Raw genomic sequence first — 21,514 nt, forward strand, 5'->3', positions numbered from 1 at the left:
TTGCTTTTCTTTTTTTAAAGCCAGGCGAGCTACCTGAAGTTACAAGACTTGCGTGGGCCCTTTGTGACTGCTAATCTTATAAACTAGTATGAGCCAACTTTTAATGGGTTCCTCTCCCTCCTCCCTTCCAGGTGGCATATATGTATTTTAATAGGGTCTTCTGAACAGTCTGCTTCCACCCCAAGTAGAGACTTGGAGTGTGGAAATTCCAGGTGCCAACCCAGACCCGTGAGACCGGCAGCTAAACTTTTGGGGCCCTCTCATATGTCATGCAAATAGGCCCACGCAGTGGCAATGTCAGGTGGACAGGTGGGTGGGAGAAGAAGGGGGCTGGTGAGTGAGTCATCCTTGCTCAAGTGCAATAAGGTAGGTCCCAAATCAGCCAGCGACGTCGGATAATGCATTTTCTTTGCTGGAGAGAGTTATCAGTGACTCGGCATTTTGTGGATTAGATCTTTCAGAATACTTCTGTCGGTGGCTGCATTTACTCAAAAGCAAACCTCAGGATAGGTCTTTATATATTTAATGATGTAACTATTGTAATATATATACATATATATTATAGTTTCAGGGAAGTTTTGAAAAATGAGTCACAGTGGGACATCACACTACTTTTTGCTTAGTTTCTTGCCAATATTTTCAATTCTTGATCTCGGAATCAGTGTAGAGCTATTAAAGACATGGGCATTCTCAGACAACTGGCCCTTCATCCTAAAGGCAATGATTGTGATCATGATAATACTATCCAACACATGTAAGGCTTATTCTGTGTCAGGCACTGTTCTAAGTGCTTTACAAATATGACCTCATTGAATGCCGACAACAACCCTCTGAAGTGGGAGCTGTTATTTCCTCCACTTCCGGGGTGGGAGGCGGGAACTGAGGCACGGAGAGGTTTGTGACTTCCCCAAGGTCACAGAGCTGGTAAGTGGTGGGGCTGGGATACAGACCCAGCCAGTGTGGACCCAGTTTGGGGGCCTAGGGTTAACCATCCACTGCCAGTTGTGCAGGGAAAACCATGATATGCCACTGAGCTTTCCAAAAAAAAAGGGAAATTGAATAATGAGAACGACGTAGTTTCATTTTTGTTGTCAATATTATGTGTGTGTTGGAGACACACAGACACACACACACAGAGGTGGGGAGACAGAGGGAGATTAGATTTGAATGGGAATAAGACAAGGAGGTCTGGAAAAAATCACGTAATTATACTAGTTACATGGAGGGAGAGTTGTGTAGGTAATTTCACCTTTTCCTTCACATACGTCTATTGTTTTAGATGGAACACACACACGGAGGAACTAATTAAGCTTTTAACTTAATGCTGCTCTCTGACACAGCACTTGCTTTAGATTCCCGTAATCCTGAGAGAAAAGATCAGAGTGTTCGCTCTTCTCAGGCTTAATGCAGTGACTTTCATGTAGTAAGTATTCAATAAATGCTGTTTGCGGTGTTGTATTATTGGGCAGTGTGTCGTTTGTATCATACCCCTCTATTCTCTCCGACGCTGGGCTCATTATAAACTCTGCCAGGATTTCACTCTTTAGGACATTTGGACTGTTCTTTAGCTCAGGGGTTGCCCGATGTTTTCTCTCAAGGGCAAGGAGAGAAGTATTTCAGGCTCTTGGGGTCATCGGATCTCTTGCAATTTCTGCCTCCGTCGTGCGACAGCAGCCAGAGGAGATATGTAAAGAAATGGGCATGACTGAGTTCCAATAAAATTTGATTTACAAAAGCAGGTGGAGGGCTGCCTTTGGCCCCAGGTTCGCAGTGTTCGGATGCCAGCTCTAGCTGGTCTGAACAGGGTCACTGGCCCCAAGAAACAAGTTGATTTACTTTGTTCTCAGGATAGTTTTCTCCTTCAGTTCTGAGGGCTTTGCACCTATGCGAAGGTCTGATTGGGATGGATTAGAATTTTTCACCTGTTGATGTAATTGCTGTCGGGTTGCCTCATTCTTGCCATGTGAGAGATTAGGATGGCCTTATTCCACTATCCCATGGGATTACTCTTGGAGTCGGCATCCACTGTGTCTTGTTATACTTTGTACAAAACACCGGGGTTTTGTTTGTTTACTTAGTTGAATCCCTAGCGAAGATGAGAGAGAAGGAAGTCTTCTTTAGGACAGGGCAGGAAAACTGTGGGTCCCACACCACCACCCCTGGACCACTCTGTCGCTCTTCTGTGTCTCAGGAGTGGGGAGACTAGGCTTTTTCAGAGCCCCCACTCACTGCCTCCTGCCGCTCCCAAAGATAGCTCCATTCTTACTTGGTTATAACTCCTACTGAGAATCCTAAGTCCTTAGGAACTGGGCCAACTAGTCTTTTCTTCAGTACAGTTCCTCTCTGGGCAACCACGATAGTTCATTTACTACGAAGCCAACCCTGATCTTGTGCCCTGAGCATAGCGCAGGGCTCCTACGTTTTATTCCCTTCAGTAAGAGTGCCCTGCTCTCCAAGAGTACCCTTCTCAAGGGCAAAGGGAAACAACTTTTATTTCCTAACTATTTCAAGTTCTTGGCCTCTATGTTCCTGTTCACAGTTCCTCCCAAGGAACTTATACAATCAGGACTATTGGCCACCCAATTCTTGCTCAGTAAATGGTCGATGGGAAACATTTTCTAAGTATGAATAGTTTACAGACCAAGTAATAATTAAACCCTCCAGATTAGTAGCTTTCTTTCCCTCTAATTCATGCAACCAATATCTAAATTCTCTTTAGGAAAGGGCAAGGGCAAATCATCCCCATCTATAGTCCTAACCATAGGTTTGATTGGCAAACTACGTACCTCACACATAACTAGATCATGGTATGCCCCTGACTTTAAAAGCCAGTATTTAGGGGCGGAGCAAGATGGCAGAGGAGTAGGAGACCTGGATTTCGTTTCCTCTCAGGAATTCAGCTGGATAGGGATCAAACCATTCTGAACACCTACGAACTCAACAGGAGATTGAAGAAAAGAAGAACAACAACTCTCTGAACAGAAAAGCGACCACTTTCTGGAAGGTAGGACGTGCGGAGAAGTGAATCCGAGGTGATATTCGGGAGGATAGATGGCGGGGGAGGGGCCTCCGTCGGCCGCTTCTGGAAAGTGATAGAGCCGCGGAGCACAAAATCAGAACTTTTAGAAGTCAGCTCCGCTGAGGGACATCACTCCAGTGGCTAAGCTGGGGGTGGAACCCTCGTGGGACAGTGTGGTCTCAGGACCCTCAGGGTCACAGAAAGACCGGGGGTGCCTGAGTGCTGCAGAGCTCCCAGGGATCGGAGCAGGGAAGCCGGCTGCAGAGACGGAGCCGAGGCGCAGGCTCTCAGCTCGGGGTTGCCATAAACCATGATCCACGGCACAGTTGGGCCACTGCTCCTCCAGCAGGGACCCAGAAGCGGCAGATCCGGGGAGACTCCCCTCCCTCCCCCGGAAGGAGCGGCGCAGGAGCACACTGCAGGGATCTGCTGGGTCTGGAGACTCCACCCGGGGTTGGGTGCCAGAGATAGAAATGCTCGGTCACAGGCCGGGTGAGCACGAGTGTGGCCGGAGACCGGGGAGACAGGAGTGACTGGCGGCTTTTCTCTGGGGGTGCACTGAGGAGCGGGGCCGAGTTCTCGGCTCCTCTGGGGCAGAGATTGGGAGGCCGCCATTTTCACTCTCGGCCTCCAAAGCCGTATGGAAAGCTTGCAGGGAACAAAAGCTCCGGAGAGCAAACCCGAGCAGATTACTTAGCCTGGACCGGGCAAGGGCGGGGCAATTCCACCTCCGGCAAAGACATTTGGGAACCACGGCAACAGGCCCCTCCTCTAGAAGATCAGCGAGAACAGCCAGCCAAGACCAAGTTTACCGATCAATGAGAACAGCAGAACTCCAGCGCTAGGGGAGTACTGCACATAGAATCCATGGCTTTTTTACCATGATTCTTTAGTCTTTCAAAGTTAATTTTTTTTAACCTTTTTTTTTTTGAATTTTTCTTTTTCCCTTTTTCAACCGACATCTTATCATTCCCTTCTTTTTAAAAAAAAATTTTTTTATTTTTCATTTTTAGAGTCATATTCTATCCCTTCATAGTAGTTACCTGTATTTTTGGCATATATATATAAGTTGTTCTCTCTTTAAAATTTTGAGATAGTTTCTTCTAACAGATCAAAATATACCCTAAATCTCTAGTGTATGGTTTTTTCTACTCCCCTGCCTGATCACATTCTCTCCCTTTTTTTTTAAATCCTCTTCTTTCTTTTTTCAAACAACTTCTTATCAATTCCTTTTATAAAATTTTTTATAATTTCCATCTTTACAGTCATATTCCATCCCTTCATCATATCAACCCTTATTTTTGTACATATATAAGTTTTTCTTTCTTTAAAATTTTGGGAGGCATTTTCTTCTAACAGACCAAAATACACCCAAAATCTAGTGTGTGGCACTGATCTATACACCAGCCTGATCATATTTGACCACATTCTGTTTTTTTTTGTTTTGTTTTGTTCTGTTTTTGTTTGTTTTTATCTTTATCTTTTTTTTTCTTTTTTCTCTCTTTCCCTTTCTTTCCCCACTGCTTCAGGTCTTTTCTGATTTGTTTAGGGTATATTTTCTGGGAACGTTGTTACCCTGTTAGCATTTTGTTCTCTCATTAATCTATTCTCCTCTGGACAAAATGACAAGACGGAAAAAATCACCTCAACAAAAAGAACAAGAGGTAGTACCAACTGCCAGGGACCTACTCAATACGGACATTAGTATGATGTCAGATCTAGAGTTCAGAATCATCACTTTAAAGATACTAGCTGGGCTTGAAAAAAGCATGGAAGTTATTAGAGAAACCCTTTCTGGAGAAGTAAAAGAACTAAAATCTAACCAAGTAGAAATCAAAAAGGCTGTTAATGAGGTGCAATCAAATATGGGGGTGCTAACTGCTAGGATAAATGAGGCAGAAGAGAGAATCAGTGATATAGAAGACCAAATGATGGAAAATAAAGAAACTGAGAAAAAGAGAGATAAACAACTACTGGATCACGAGGGCAGAATTCGAGAGATAAGCGATACCATAAGACGAAACAACATTAGAATAATTGGGATCCCAGAAGAAGAAGAAAGAGAGAGAGGGGCAGAAGGTATAATGGAGCAAATTATAGCAGAGAACTTCCCTAATTTGGGGAAGGAAACGGGCATCAAAATCCAGGAAGCACAGAGAACCCCTCTCAAAATCAATAAAAATAGGTCAACACCCCAACATCTAATAGTAAAACTTATGAGTTTCAGAGACAAAGAGAAAATCCTGAAAGCAGCTCGGGAGAAGAGATATGTAACCTACAATGGAAGAAACATTAGATTGGCAACAGACCTATCCACAGAGACCTGGCAGGACAGAAAGGACTGGCAGGATATATTCAGAGCACTAAATGAGAAAAATATGCAGCCAAGAATACTATATCCAGCTAGGCTGTCATGGAAAATAGAAGGAGAGAGAAAAAGCTTCCAGGACAAACAAAAACTAAAGGAATTTGCAAACACGAAACCAGCCCTACAGGAAATAATGAAAGGGGTCCTCTAAGCAAAGAGAGAGCCTAAAAGTAACATAGACCAGAAAGGAACAGAGACAATATACAGTAACAGTCACCTTACAGGCAATACAATGGCACTAAATTCCTATCTTTCAATAGTTACCCTGAATGTAAATGGGCTCAATGCCCCAATCAAAAGACACAGGCTATCAGATTGGATTAAAAAACAAGACCCATCGATATGCTGTCTGCAAGAGACTCATTTTAGACCCAAAGACACCCCCAGATTGAAAGTGAGGGGGTGTAAAACCATTTACCATGCTAATGGACACCAAAAGAAAGCTGGGGTGGCAATCCTTATATCAGACAAATTAGATTTTAAACCAAAGACTGTAATAAGAGATGAGGAAGGACACTATATCCTACCTAAAGGGTCTATCCAACAAGAAGATCTAACAATTGTAAATATCTATGCCCCTAACATGGGAGCAGCCAATTATATAAGGCAATTAATAACAAAAGCAAAGAAACACATCGACAACAACAGAATAATAGTGGGGGACTTTAACACCCCCCTCACTGAAATGGACAGATCGTCTAAGCAAAAGATCAACAAGGAAATAAAGACTTTAAATGACACACTGGACCAAATGGACTTCACAGACATATTCAAAACATTCCACCCCAAAGCAACAGAATACACATTCTTCTCTAGTGCCCATGGAACATTCTCCAGAATCGATCACATCCTGGTTCATAAATCAGGTCTCAACTGGTACCAAAAGATTGGGATCATTCCCTGCCTATTTTCAGACCACAATGCTTTGAAACTAGAACTCAATCACAAGAGGAAAGTCTGAAAGAACTCAACTACATGGAGGCTAAAGAGCATCCTACTAAAGAATGAATGGGTCAACCAGGAAATTAAAGAAGAATTTAAAAAATTCATGGAAACCAATGAAAATGAAAACACAACTATTCAAAATCTTTGGGATGCAGCAAAGGCAGTCCTAAGAGGAAAGTATATAGCAATACAAGCCTTTCTCAAGAAACAAGAAAGGTCTCAAGTACACAACCTAACCCTACACCTAAAGGAGCTGGAGAAAGAACAGCAAATAAAGCCTAAACCCAGCAGGAGAAGAGAAATAATAAAGATCAGAGCAGAAATCAATGAAATAGAAACTAAAAGAACAGTAGAGCAGATCAACGAAACTAGGAGCTGGTTCTTTGAAAGAATTAACAAGATTGATAAACCCCTGGCCAGACTTATCAAAAAGAAAAGAGAAATGACCCAAATCAACGAAATCATGAATGAAAGAGGAGAGATCACAACCAACACCAAAGAAATACAAACACTTATAAGAACATATTATGAGCAACTCTATACCAGCAAATTAGATAACCTGGAAGAAATGGATGCATTCCTAGAGATGTATCAACTATCAAAACTGAACCAGGAAGAAATAGAAAACCTGAACAGACCTATAACCACTAAGGAAATTGAAGCAGTCATCAAAAATCTCCCAACAAACAAAAGCCCAGGGCCAGATGGCTTCCCAGGGGAATTCTACCAAACATTTAAAGAAGAGTTAATACCTATTCTTCTGAAACTGTTCCAAAAAATAGAAATGGAAGGAAAACTTCCAAACTCATTTTATGAGGCCACCATTACCTTGATCCCAAAACCAGACAAAGACCCCATCAAAAAGGAGAACTACAGACCAGTATCCCTGATGAACATGGATGCAAAAATTCTCACCAAAATACTAGCCAATAGCATCCAACAGTACATTAAAAGGATTATTCACCATGACCAAGTGGGATTTATCCCTGGGCTGCAAGGTTGGTTCAACATGTGCAAATCAATCAACGTGATACAATACATTAACAAAAGAAAGAACAAGAATCATACGGTCCTCTCAGTAGATGCAGAAAAAGCATTTGACAAAGTACAGCATCCTTGCTTGATCAAAACTCTTCAGAGTATAGGCATAGAGGGTATATACCTCAATATCATAAAAGCCATCTATGAAAAACCTACAGCAAATATCATTCTCAATGGGGAAAAACTGAGAGCTTTCCCCCTAAGGTCAGGAACGCGGCAGGGATGTCCACTATCACCACTGCTATTCAACATAGTATTAGAAGTCCTAGCCACAACAATCAGACAACAAAAAGAAATAAAAGGAATCCAAATCGGCAAAGAAGAAGTCAAACTCTCACTCTTTGCAGATGATATGATACTTTATGTGGAAAACCCCAAAGACTTCACCCCAAAACTGCTAGAACTCATACAAGAATTCAGTAAAGTGGCAGGATATAAAATCAATGCACAGAAGTCAGTGGCATTCCTATACACCAACAGCAAGACAGAAGAAGGAGAAATTAAGGAGTCGATCCCATTTACAATTGCACCCAAAACCATAAGATACCTAGGCATAAATCTAACCAAAGAGGCAAAGGATCTGTACTCAGAAAACTATAAAATACTCATGAAAGAAATTGAGGAAGACACAAAGAAATGGAAACATGTTCCATGCTCATGGATTGGAAGAACAAATATCGTGAAGATGTCCATGCTACCTAGAGCAATCTACACATTCAATGCAATCCCCATCAAAATACCATCCCCTTTTTTCAAATAAATGGAACAAATAATCCTAAAATTTGTATGGAACCAGAAAAGACCCCGAATAGCCAGAGGAATGTTGAAAAAGAAAAGCAAAGCTGGTGGCATCACAATTCCGGACTTCCAGCTCTATTACAAAGCTGTCATCATCAACACAGTATGGTACTGGCACAAAAACAGGCACATAGATCAATGGAACAGAATAGAGAGCCCAGAAATGGACCCTCAACTCTGTGGTCAACTAATCTTTGACAAAGCAGGAAAGAATGTCCAATGGAAAAAAGACAGTCTCTTCAACAAATGGTGTTGGGAAAATTGGACAGCCACATGCAGAAGAATGAACCTGGACCATTTCCTTACACCACACACAAAAATAGACTCCAAATGGTTGAAAGACCTCAATGTGAGACAGGAGTCCATCAAAATCCTAAAGGAGAACACAGGCAGCAACCTCTTCGACCTCAGCCGCAGCAACTTCTTCCTAGAAACATAGCCAAAGGCAAGGGAAGCAAGGGCAAAAATGAACTATTGGGACTTCATCAAGATAAAAAGCTTTTGCACAGCAAAAGAAACAGTCAACAAAACCAAAAGACAACCGACAGAATGGGAGAAGATATTTGCAAATGACATATCAGATAAAGGGCTAGTATCCAAAATCTATAAAGAACTCCTCAAACTCAACACCCAAAGAACAAAGAATCCAATCAAGAAATGGGCAGAAGACATGAACAGACGTTTTTCCAAAGAAGACATCCAAATGGCCAACAGACACATGAAAAAGTGCTCAATATCGCTCGGCATCAGGGAAATCCAAATCAAAACCTCAATGAGATACCACCTCACACCAGTCAGAATGCCTAAAATTAACAAGTCAGGAAATGACAGATGTTGGTGGGGATGTGGAGAAAGGGGAACCCTCCTACACTGTTGGTGGGAATGCAAGCTGGTGCAGCCACTCTGGAAAACAGTATGGAGGTTCCTCAAAAAGTTGAAAATAGAGCTACCATATGATCCAGCAATTGCACTACTGGGTATTTACCCCAAAGATACAAAAGTAGGGATCCGAAGGGGTACGTGCACCCCGATGTTTATAGCAGCAATGTCCACAATAGCCAAACTGTGGAAAGAGCCAAGATGTCCATCGACAGATGAATGGATAAAGAAGAAGTGGTATATATATACAATGGAATATTATGCAGCCATCAAAAGGAATGAGATCTTGCCATTTGCAATGATGTGGATGGAACTGGAGGGTATTATGTTGAGCGAAATAAGTCAAACAGAGAAAGACATGTATCATATGACCTCACTGATATGAGGAATTCTTAATCTCAGGAAACAAAGTGAGGGTTGCTGGAGTGGGGGGGTGGGAGGGATGGGGTGACTGGGTGATAGACACTGGGGAGGGCATGTGCTCTGGTAAGCGCTGTGAATTGTGCAAGACTGTTGACTCTCAGATCTGTACCTCTGAAACAAATAATGCAATATATGTTAAAGAAAAAAAAAAGAAGAAGATAGCAGGAGGGGAAGAATGAAGCGGGGGAAATCGGAGGGGGAGACGAACCATGAGCGACGATGGACTCTGAAAAACAAACTGAGGGTTCTAGAGGGGAGGGGGGTGGGAGGATGGGTTAGCCTGGTGATGGGTATTGAGGAGGGCACGTTCTGCATGGAGCACTGGGTGTTATGCACAAACAATGAATCATGGAACACTACATCTAAAACTAATGATGTAATGTATGGGGATTAACATAACAATAAAAAAATTAAAAAAAAAAAAGGCCAGTATTTAAAAGCTTACCTTTAACCTCTATCCTGTGGACAGAGGTGATAGAGAAGAAGCAAAGAGCCCCATTTTTCCTTCCTGCCTGCTTTTAGACATGCAAATATCTATTTCAATAACTGTTAAATTAAAACTCACACACATTTCATTTGCTGAATGTTTGGGTTCTCCCCACATCCATATGTTGAAACCTTAACCCCAAGGTGATGGCATCTGGAGATGGGGCCTTGGGGAGGTAATTGGGTCAGGAGAGTGGAGCCCTAGGAATGGGATCAGTGTCCTTCTAAGAAGAGCAACCCTTGTCTTTCCTTGACAAGTTTTGTCTTACCCGAAAGAGGAGACAGTGTGGGCCCCCAGAAGGAAGCCCCCAAAGCGAAGGCCATTTTAGCCTGGTAGATTAGACAGGGGTCATCTCACTTCCACACCTGGTGGTCACAAGTTCAAAAGGAAACTCCTTGAGAGAAGAGAACTCGTCTGTGGTGTCGTGATGCCTAGCAGCTGCAACACTTGAAATCACGAAATTACTAAGAGTCTGTAATTTAAACTTTATTTCATATCTGTTGTTAAATTACACAAAATCAGTGAATTGTTTGTAAAGCCACACCACTGAACGGATGTTTACAGTTGAAATCATGGGATTTATAGGATGATGACAAAAACGGGTATTTATAAACATCCCTTATATACAATAATCAGTATAGACAGAGAAAATGCACGTAATCTCTGCAAGCCATGCACACCACAGCAATAACACAAAAGGTTTTCCTTTTTTTCCCCCTGTAACAGACATTTCCACTGGCTCGGGCTCCATCCTGCTTTCCAAAGGTACTTATCCGTTTTAAGAGCAAATGTTGTCAATTAAAACTAAAGAAAACTGAGATACCACAGTGATCTACAGGATCTTTATTTTAAAAACACAATGTACACAAAATAGTTTCACTCTAAAGCACGTTGACTTCAAGGTATGTTTGAGTTTAAAAAAAAAAAAAAATTCCTTTCAGTTCTTCAGTTCTCAGATTTCCCAGGACTGCAATACTGTCAGATAAAACACATTTCAGATATAGTGATACAAGCTCAGCGTCAAGAAAATTTATTTTTAAACCCAAATACGCAGCTTCTTGTCTGGCTTGTGGCCATAAGTATTACAGATGAGACTAGATCATGCATATAAGCAGCGGATTGTACAAGATGTGACTTTATCGTCACACTTCTAAGCGTGTCGCTCCTGAAAACATCAATGCTATTTCCAGTTGTCTTGTTGGCTCGACAGCCAGGGGGTTAGTGTAGGTCCCTGCAAAGTATAGCAAAACCCATAAAATGGAAACTGCCCAGAATCACGACGCTTGCTAGCACAGTGGGTGCTGGCATCTTTCTTCTCGCCCTGCTTGGTTCATAACTGATCGCCTACAAGTGTTTGTCCAGAGACTTAATATGAAATCACTCTCCTCAATGCATATGCTCCTGAGACTCAACCTCACTGCAGAACACTTTCTCTTCTTTCTTCAAACAAAACCGGGTATAGGGTTAACCCAAAGTATCGAGATACAGCTTTTGGTGTTACCGAATAACTGGCTATCCTAATGCTTATTCTACCATTTTTTTTTTCATCTCGTAATTGTCTACAATCTGTCAACACAAAAAAGAACAAATGGGCTAGAAGCAGCCAGCCCAACTGGAAATGGCACAATAAGAATGTACAAAAAGTCAATAACAATTCATTCACATTCAGGTTCAATTCTATCTGATCAAGAATAACTTCAATGTTTTTAGACACGTTATCCTGTTCAAGAGTTTCTTGATAAGGACCTCACTACACAAACATTGATAAGACAATTCTATAGAAAGAAAGTCCTGACTTTAATCCAGGATTATATATCACAAGAAACTCAGCAACACACCATTTAGATGATGAAGAAAGATTCTTTAAATGGGTTATTTTGGAATGAGCACAACTCGGAGAAGCCTTCAAATGAATGAGAAGCAGCGCCAACAAGATTCCAGAATTGTTGAAATTACAGTGCCCAGAGAGCGTCTGAAAATCAGATCTCTACACTGGTATTTCACTTGGGAGAAAAGTGTTTTTGTTAACTATGAGACACACCCTGTTTAAAACCTTTAAACGGTAGAAGGTAGAAAAAGTTGAAAATTCTAAACATCTCTTAAATAAGATACGAATCCTGTTCTACTTGAAAAGCCAATATTTCTTACATAAAACTGCCCATGTTTGGGAGAGAAGAATCTTCATTTCTACAGTTTGGTAAGATTTACCATCAGTTCTCATTCCATTTAAATAGATTCCTGGTTAAAATCAGAAGAAAATAAAAGGTTCTGGGGTTAATTTTGGTTTTTTAAATGTGTATATTCCTGCTTACCCCTGGGAACAACTGTTTGCTTCCAAGAGCAAGTTTTAACAGTGTATCATGAATAATTTGGAGACGTTTCTTAGCCAAAGTTGAATGGCCACATGTTATGTTTTCATTTTGTCTCTATAGCTCATTTAAGCATTTCTTAAAATATCGAAACAGCAATTTCTGGCGAGTCTGGTTTGGCTTTTGGATTTTATAAATACTCCAACAAACCCAAAAGAGGCAATTTAATTACATGCTGACAGTTGTTTTACCCACGCACAGTATAACATTTAATTGAAAGGCAACTGTAAAGGCAACATCTTAACTTTTTTTTAACTTCCAAACTGAAGGAAGCAGGATGTGTTTGGAAACTCTCATGTTTTAAGATTTGCCGTATCTCTACTGGCGCTTTGGGACAAGCGTGCAAAGGCCTCTGGGAGCCACCTAACGCCATTTCTCCACGCTGCCTATGTAATCACTGGTGCTGTTGCTGGCGCTGCCATCGCTCTGCTCTTGACCTGGGTTCTGCTTGTGGCTTTCACGGTTCTCCTTCTGGCTCGAATTCTGGGTCAGATTCTGAATCAGATTCTGAGTCACATTCTGATTGGCACTCAGATTTGGGTTCTGACTCAGATTCTGACTCGGATTCTGCCTGTGGCTTTGGCTCTGGCTCTGGCCCTGACTCTGGAAATGGGTCTGAAGGAACCTCCCCTTCAGAAATTTGCGTTGTTCCTGACGCTTCTGCCTAGCTTCCTGATGCTCCTTCTGCCTCATAAACTGATACCTTTGCAAAAAGAGGTCTTTTGCATAGCTGTACAATTCCATATCCAGAAAATTCAGTCCCTCAATCCGCTTTTGGATTTCCTCATTGATCTCTACGCTAGAGGCCCTAGTGGTATTGTATTGGGTAAATGGCGAAATAAAGTTCATGTTGAAGGTTTTCTCAAACAGGTACTGGGTCTTCCGCTGAAACTCAGTGAGGCCGAAGAATGCCATGTGCTTCAGATTCGATTTGGCACTTTCCAGGAGGACCTTGTTTCTTTGCCTTTCAGGCATGACGGAGAGGTTGTAGCAGCCGACCAGGGTCAGGTCGGAGAGCATGCGCACCTGGCGGTTATTGGCTAGATTATAGGGACAGTCCATGAACTCTTTTAGGGGGCAGCCAGACCAGTCATCCCCAGTGTAGCAGCTGGGCAGCTCTTCGGAGGTTGGGGGCCTTCCGTCACAGACGTGCAGGGATGCTTTCCATGTTGCCCCTCTCTGGACGTGCCTCCACTCACTCAAGTACCGGGACACTGGGTCTCGGAGGATGGTGATGTAGTGGAAGTTCCTATGGGCAAAGCACAAAGACCAACAATCAGCGCTGTGGGTGACATGAGTGCAGTCAGCGAGGTGCATGGCGTATGTGATGTTCACTGATCAGTAAGGAGGGCAAAGGGGGAATGATGGTGATCTGGTAGCATTTGTCCTGTGAACTGTGTTGTAGACCACTGTCTGAGTCCTACAAGCCCGTCTGGGAAGCTAACACTTTCCCCCAATTTGCTGGTACTGCAGCTAACGAAAGTAGGCCAAGTATGGGCCCAGCACATCGTCCTTGTCATTCTTCACTCCCTCTTCCCGCTCCTCCTGTTTCTCTTTCTCCAACCAGTGACAAAACCCTCCTGACAACCTCATTCGCTTAAGCAGGCAGCCATGTTATTTCATATCCCCCATAATTATTTCATATCCCCATTAACTGATCACAAAATTCTAACCTTTCTTACTAAATATACAAAAGCATTTTCCCAATATCCAGCCTAATCAGGATACCTTATTAAAAAATAAAACCTCACTGAAAGAGTGTCAATATGATGCTTTGATTCTGGCTGTTGTCCTAACATCACGGCTCATTGGTTCTGGAAGCGGTGGGCAGAGATCGGCAGAGCAGCCCGGGGCCTCCAGAAATAAACGTTGTGGTTAGTCACGGACTGAAATAGACATGGTAACTGCCAACGGCACATATGCAGGCTACCACCTCGGTTTCAGCCTTAGCTCGCATGATAATATTCCCAGCCTGGCAAAGTTAACTCTGTCCCCTCCAAAATGCTCCCTTTCTTTACCTACTGAAAGGATACCCGGGTGTCAACAAGTGTGAAGCCTCTGCCGTATGGCTATCTTCACTTTAAAGTTGCAAACTGAAAAAGTTCTTTGTTCAAATAGCGGACTAGCGAGCACTGAACCCATACGTGCACGCACGCACGGCAGGTGCACACGCACGCACTGCACCCCAGAAATGTCAAAGCCTAAGATGTGATCAGACATACTCAAGGGGAGAAACGACCCTGGGGTTGTGCTTTTTAATTAAGAAATGATTTTTTTCCTCCCACTGAGATTCAGTGGATGAAGGCTGAGGTCAAGGAAGGGCATATTGTAGAAGGAAAACAATAATGAACACTGACTATTAGCATTTCGTTTCTTACAGAAAACCTGGGGAATGGCTGGCGGCTTTTGTGACATCTATTCATTCCCATCTGAGAGAGTGGTGGTTCTGTACGCCTGCCAAAGGGAACCAACTCAACCACCAACGGGCTGGGTCTATTGGCGGCAACGTTTCAGACCCAACCACCGACAGGCTGAGTCTGAAACGCGGTAACGTTTCTCCCGAGTCTCAGGCCTCAAGCAACTCAGGCACCCCAGGGTCTATCCTGTATGCTTCTATTCTGTGCATGGTGTTTCTTCTGCTGGGCATGACCTTCCTTCTGTGACTGGAAAATTCGAAACATCCTTCAAGTTGTAGTCCAAGTACGATCTCTCCTCTGAGACAACGTAACCCCACCGCCTGCTGTCAGCCCTCCCCTCTTCCTCTGTGGCACCATAGTAGGTCCACAGTTACTTAGCCTTTGTAAAAACCCTTTTGATACTGAACTGTGACTGCTTGTTTGTATTTCTGCTTAAACGATGTTTTCCTGGACAGGGACTCTGCTCTTCTAGAACTTCTAGGGAAGAGGAGGGAGAGAGCTGGGGACCGGGGAGGCCATGCCCCATCCTACAAAAACTCTGGAGAATCTTCTAAGTGCCTTGCAAATATCACAGAAAGGGTTTTTTTTTTAATTACTTTATATATTTTTTCCAGACTAAACAAGCATGGGGCACAGGAGGAGCCTCTGGGAGTGAGGATGGAGAGGGCGGAGTGCCTACATCACTGCTTTTCCTAGGACCTGACTTTGCTAGGGCCATGAAAACTCATGTCTGTGAAGACCCCTTGCTTAAGGGCCGGCAGCTTCTGGTGCCCCTGTAGCCTTTACCAACAAAGGTGACTACTATTCCCACGGGCTTCCTCCTTCCGCCCCTTGCTGTGGTATTCATTCACTCCTTCGTTCAACACATATTTATCGAGCCTTTATGTGAGGCTGGAGGCGATAGCTTAGTGGCAATTAGTCTGATTATTTGGAAAAAAAAGAAATTTATGAAGTCCAGTGACACATTTGGATTAACCTTTCAACCAGCTTTAGCAGGCATGCATTATAATGGGGGCTGTCAGGTAGTTGCAACCCCCATAATAAAGTCACCTTCATGCTTAGCTGACAGTCCTCCTGCCCCGCCTTGTTGAACTGGTTTAAGACGACAGTGACATCTTCTGGTAAATCCTAGAGTGCAGCCCTGTGCCAGTCGGAGGCTCTCCTTCCTCAACACGCTGCCTTGTCTTTGGGAACAGACAGATCTCCACCACCAGGGTGAATGTCATGAGCAGTGTTTTGGAAGCACCATCCTCACGTGGAAAGAGAGGAGGCACCCCAGGGGGGCAGAGACAGACGCTGCAGGGATGGTCACGGCCACAGAGAAATGAGAGGCGCCCACACGCACACATGTGCACACCCTGCCCGCCCTGGTGACCGCAGCTGTCCTACCCTCGGGAGATGACAGGTCCAGGGATTGCCCACAGCCCACGTCTTCCAGGGAAGACAGGCCTGACTCCCAGGTTGCCTCAACGGGAAACACTCGATGCTGCTGGAAAGAACGATCCCGGGGGTGGAAAGGCTTAAAGGTTGGTGTCCGGGAGTGTCCAGTGGCCTCCCGGATACCATAGTGTGCTGGAGGTGGGAAGGCAGGTGATGGTAACATGTGGGAGGTTTGGTTGGGCAAAGGATCCAGGAGGCTCGTTACTCTGAGGAGAGAGCTGTTAGGGAACTGTCAGAGAAGCAGTCTCCCCAGCCAGGCCACCTGAAGATGTGACAGCCCAGCCCAACGGGAACGTGCCGGGGGTGGCGCTCCTCCCGTGGCCAGTTCAGTGCAAGCACCTCACGTGTGCCTGGCACGGGGTGCCCGCAGGGCCAAGACATGGCATTTCGATAGAAGGTGTTCTTTTTTTAAGATTATTTATTTATTAGAGAGAGAGAGAGCACAAGCAGGGGAAGCGGAAGGCAGGGGGCAGAGGGAGAAGCAGACTCCCCATTGAGCAGGGAGCCCGATGCGGGGCTCGATCCCGGGACCCTGGGACCATGACCTGAGCCGAAGGCAGACGCTTAACCCACTGAGCCACCCAGGCGCCCCAACAGAATGTGTTCTTAATGGTTGGAGCAAGCACAAGGTGCGATGAAAACACCTCGCTAGCCTAACAATATGGGCAACAGCTTCTGCCACTTTATTTTGAAAACAAGAATGAGAGGAGGCAAGAAGAGAGGAATGGAGTATGAGGCAGAAAGTTGAGCATGAGCAAAGTCACAGGACACAAACTAGCCTGTTGTGTGTGGAAGAAGTGCATTGAAAACCTCTTACAGGGGGCGGGGGGTGGTGGTGCCTGGGTGGCTCAGTCAGTTAAGCGTCTGCCTTCGGCTCAGGTCATGAGCCCGGGGTCCTGGAATCGAGCCCCACATCGGGGCCCCTGCTCAGCGGGGAGCCTGCTTCCCCCTTTCCCTCTACCTGCCGCTCCCCCTGCTTGTGCTCTCTCCCTCTCTCTGACAAATAAATAAATAAATAGATAAACAAGTAAATAAATAAAATCCTTAAAAAAAAAAAAGGAAACCTCTTACTGGGAATGAAGGGGAGTGGCAGGGGTTGAGGATGGAGGGGTAGCCACAGACCTGGCTGTGGAAGGCCTTAGGACCCCCCAAGAAAGGATTTAGACTTCTGTAGCTGACAGGGAGGCCTCTGAAGGGGTTTAAGCAGAGGAGCGACATGATGAAATCGGTGTTTTAGCAAGCTCACAGGGTATGGAGTGCGGAGATGGAATTAGGGAAATTCGCCTAAGGTTACTGCAGAAAACAAGGCAAAAGAAGGAGTGCAGCCTAGAGACATTTTTAGGAGGTAGCATTAACAGACTTGGTGTCAAAATGAACACAGGGGAGAGGAAGGAGGAGGGTTAAGGATGCCTCCAGTTTCTGGAGGAAGGCCTCGGGTCCTCTGGGACACCCAAAAGAGAGTTGAATGGACAGATACAGCACTCAGGGAGTATCTGGCCTTAAGATAAAGATGTGGCGTTCACAGCAAAAAGTAGTCGTTTCAAACCACGACAGCCTACTTGCGGATCGAGTTTTAATTCCACACGTGTGGCTTCGGCGCTTTGAAGACCGACTTCAAGTACGCCGGGGTAGCCCAAGGTTTCCCTTCTTAATGCTAAATATGGTTTTCAACTCTTCTGGACACTGCTTCACTGTCCTCTTGTTTCCCCTGAATATATTCCACTTTACTGGAACGTGTCCTCCAGGCATAGTCTGACAAGTGACAAGTAGGGACAGTCTGTCACCTCCCTCATTCTCGACACCATTTCTCTTCGTGTGGCCTCGTATATCACACCGGCCTTTTTGGCAGATATGCCACACCGCTGATGCACAAGCAACTAAACTCTTTCATTCTTGTACACGTACACCATTTTGAAACCCAATCTACTTTATCCTGGACCTGGATGTAGTTTACTTGTGGCCCTGTTTAATTTCTTCTTGTTAGAGTAAGTCTGAGCCTGTCAAAACACATCTGGATTCTGATTATATCCCCTAGTATCTTCACCATATCTCCTTATTCCTTTTGGCAAGGCTTGTATCCAGGCATTGATAAAACAGGACAAGATGCAGGCAAGAGCTGCTGGAAATCTACCTTCAGGTGGACATTACTCCGAAGGGTGCTGCTGAACGGATTGATTTAATTTTAAATGAGTGAGCCATTTAAAATGGCTCAACCCCAGGAAAATCACACTCAGCCTGTTTTGGTTAGTGGTAATGGGACGGGAATATCTTAGGACAAAACTTGTCACTTAATTAAGATGAACAGGTGTCACATCTTTAAATTGGAGTCATGACTCCCCATCAGTTACCTAGGTGAATTTAATGACCATTGTTCAGTGTGTCTGTATACCCCTGGCCCCTTACAGGCAGAACAACGTGAAAGGTCAAGTCCGGGCCAACTTTTTCCTGTCATTGCTAAGTAATTGTAGAAACAACAATAGCAATCAATGAAGAGTTGTCCAAGCATGAAAACTGGGGGCCACTCTGGACTCCTCGATCTTGCTCACTGCCACTATGTGAACTTCCCCCAAGACCCTTGCTGATTCTAGATCCTAGGAGCACTCAGGTCCATTCTTTCTACCACGGCCTGAGGCCAGGCCCTTATCATTTATCTACTGGGTCACTGCTGCAGCATCCCGGACTGCCTCCCAGCCTCTGGTCTCATGCCTAGGCCCCTCCCCCCCCCGCCCATATGGTACACATCTGACCTGTCATTCCCTAGTTAAGACCTCTTAATCCCTATCAACTTGGACATGAAGTCCAAGCTCCTTCACACGCTAGACACAGCCTCGTGGGACCTGGTAACCACCACCTTTCTTTCCCTCCAGCCTCATCTCTATCAAGCTCCTTCTACACAAGCCTTCCTCAATCACGAGGGATTTTGCATCTCCCCCTCTGCTCCCCTGACTCTAGCTCATGTGGCAATCTCTGAAGACATTCTGCTTGTCACGGGGGGGTGGGGGGGGCAGGGGGCAAGGGGGGTGGGCAGCGCGTGTGACCCGCATCTAGTGGATGGCGTCTAGCGGTGCTGCGACACATCCTACTGTGCAAAGAATTATCCAACTCCAAATGTCAATAGTTGAAAAACCCTGCTCTATTCTATATGCTCCAGGTATAGAGAAGAAATTTCGATTTCCAAATCTGTCCCAAGCAATGACCCTACAGGCCCCTTTCCTTCAGATATAGAATGCCCACTCTTTTGAATGGCTTGCATATTTTGTAGGTTACCTGGAAAACTCCAAAACTCTAAGATTGCTTCCTCCGTGAAACCTTCCTTGACCTTCCTGGGCAGGGTGAAGGGCCCGTATTCCTCTGTTCCAGCTGTGCTGGAATCCTGCTATGTGCTGTGACTATCTAGTGATCCGTCTGCTTCCTACACTGGACTCTGAGCTCTGGGAGGGCAGGGACCGCATATCATCGATCAGTGTAAGCTCCTCTGGGCCTGGCACAATGTTTGACAGAAAATTAGTGTTTAATAAAGGACTGTTGAATGAACGTCTGCAGCAGGAGCCGCAGAGCTTAGGATAAGCTAATAGGAAAGGCATCTTTTTCTTTGATAAGGAACAAGCCACTAGATGTCAGTATTAAATAACAGATATACCACTTTATCCCCATGATGGAACACTTTAAGATCTAGTTATACTTAGCAGTTGTCCCTGACTTCCTGTGCATTAGCCCCACGTGAAAGAAGGCTGGAAAATTTAAGGATATTAGACGTAAGTAAATGGAGAAAAACGAGTACCATATTTTCAGTTTTAACAGTTTATCCTGCAATAAGGACCCGAGTTCTAAATCACAGCATCCTAGGCTCATTAGAGCAAGAAGAAGCCTTTGAGATGGCAAATCACCTTGGTCAAACGCTTCTCTTTTGAGGGGGGAAAATCAAGGCCCTGAGAGAAACACGGATTTGCTCATAAGACCCACGTTGCTAACAGCCCTTGGGAATGGATCTAAATGCAAGGAGTATTCCTGGGCTGAAGGCCAATGTTTTAGCAGACCCTGCTCTGTGTCTGTTAGTTCCCTCCGACGGCACAATAAACCAGGCTGGAGAGAACCCTCATGAAGAGGAGACGTTTGCTGCCGAGAAAGGGCACAGCCGGGAGCTGGGGGCACTCGGGCCTGGTGCTTACACATGAACTCCCATCCCCACCATGGAGCTGAGAAAGAGAGATGATTTGGCCCGGTGTCACATGGCAAGTGAAATAGGGGTGCTGCGACTGAACACATTTCTTTCTAGAACCTGTGCTCTTCCTGTCCTCGGGCCGGGACCCAAACCCAGGACTTCCCCTTCTGGGAACAAACTAACATCGTGGCTCCAGAACCAGGAGCATCAGCACCACTTAGGAACTTGTTAGAAATGCTCATTCTGGGGTCCACTCACTGAAGAGAAACCTGGGGGCTGAGACGCGGCCATCTGTATCTTAGGAAGCCCTCCAGGAAATTCTGTGATACAGGCACACTCGAGTCTTGAGAACCACTGTCCAAGAGCAAACCCGAGCTCCCTGTAGCACTCCAGACAAGCCTAAGGATGCCCACTGCTGTCCAGGAAAAGCCCAGGGCACTTTGCCTGAACAAAGCTAGGAGGACCAGGCTGTAAACATTTACTTCCCTTTTAGGTCCCTGGTTCACGAATAAGGTTTTTCCTGCACTACTCAAAGGAAAAATAAATATCAAAGCCATTTCTTTTATGGAAGAAGGCCAACAAAACCGTACAAGTGAAGGTCACAGGAGTGATCAATAAAAAGTTAATTTAAGAAAGGAAACAAATTCTTAGCCCAAATCAATGAGTGAACATATTATTATACCTGTAGCTTAATTTTGTACTTTTTTTTTAAGTTCAGCCTTTGTACATCTTGTTCTTGGAGGAATGATGAGTGGCGGAAAAATAGGAACCATGACTGGCGGTCCTACGCAAACTCTGCAAACGGGGAAGCATATGGGACAGTGAGTCATTAATGCCGAAGGTCTGGTCTCCTTCCTTGGTTAATGATGCCTAAACCAACGGCACAGACCCTCCCGTTGCACGTAAGTGGCTCTGGCAAAGTGAGGAGGACGGCGCTCAGATCAAACAACATTAATATGTGAGCGCAGACTAAAAGTCGAGTTAAATGAATCAAAGGCAAATAAGCCTCCGACGGGACTGGATCCCTCAAGCCCCGGAGTTGTCATTTTAACTGCTTCTCTTGGGTGACTCAGACGCTGGCAGTCCCCACAGAGGAGCTCCATCAACGTTGTGATCAGCAGTGGCAGCAGCCTCGTAAGCAGATGTGGGATTTCCAGAGGGGGTGA

General features: G+C 44.7%; 1 protein-coding gene across 1 annotated transcript in view; it reads right to left on the minus strand.

The window, feature by feature from the left end:
* Positions 1-10,437: 10,437 nt before the first annotated feature.
* The window catches only part of HS6ST2 (heparan sulfate 6-O-sulfotransferase 2), a 287,420-nt gene continuing 276,343 nt past the window's right edge, over positions 10,438-21,514 (minus strand). Inside the window, exon 3 of the mRNA XM_035008764.1 lies at positions 10,438-13,578. Coding sequence (XP_034864655.1) covers positions 12,693-13,578 — 886 coding nt within the window. The 3' untranslated portion in view covers positions 10,438-12,692. The remainder of the gene's footprint in view (positions 13,579-21,514) is intronic.

This window comes from Mirounga leonina, unplaced genomic scaffold (assembly GCF_011800145.1).
Source record: "Mirounga leonina isolate KUSES-001 unplaced genomic scaffold, KU_Mleo_1.0 Mir_101664, whole genome shotgun sequence".
Classification (NCBI taxonomy): domain Eukaryota; kingdom Metazoa; phylum Chordata; class Mammalia; order Carnivora; family Phocidae; genus Mirounga; species Mirounga leonina.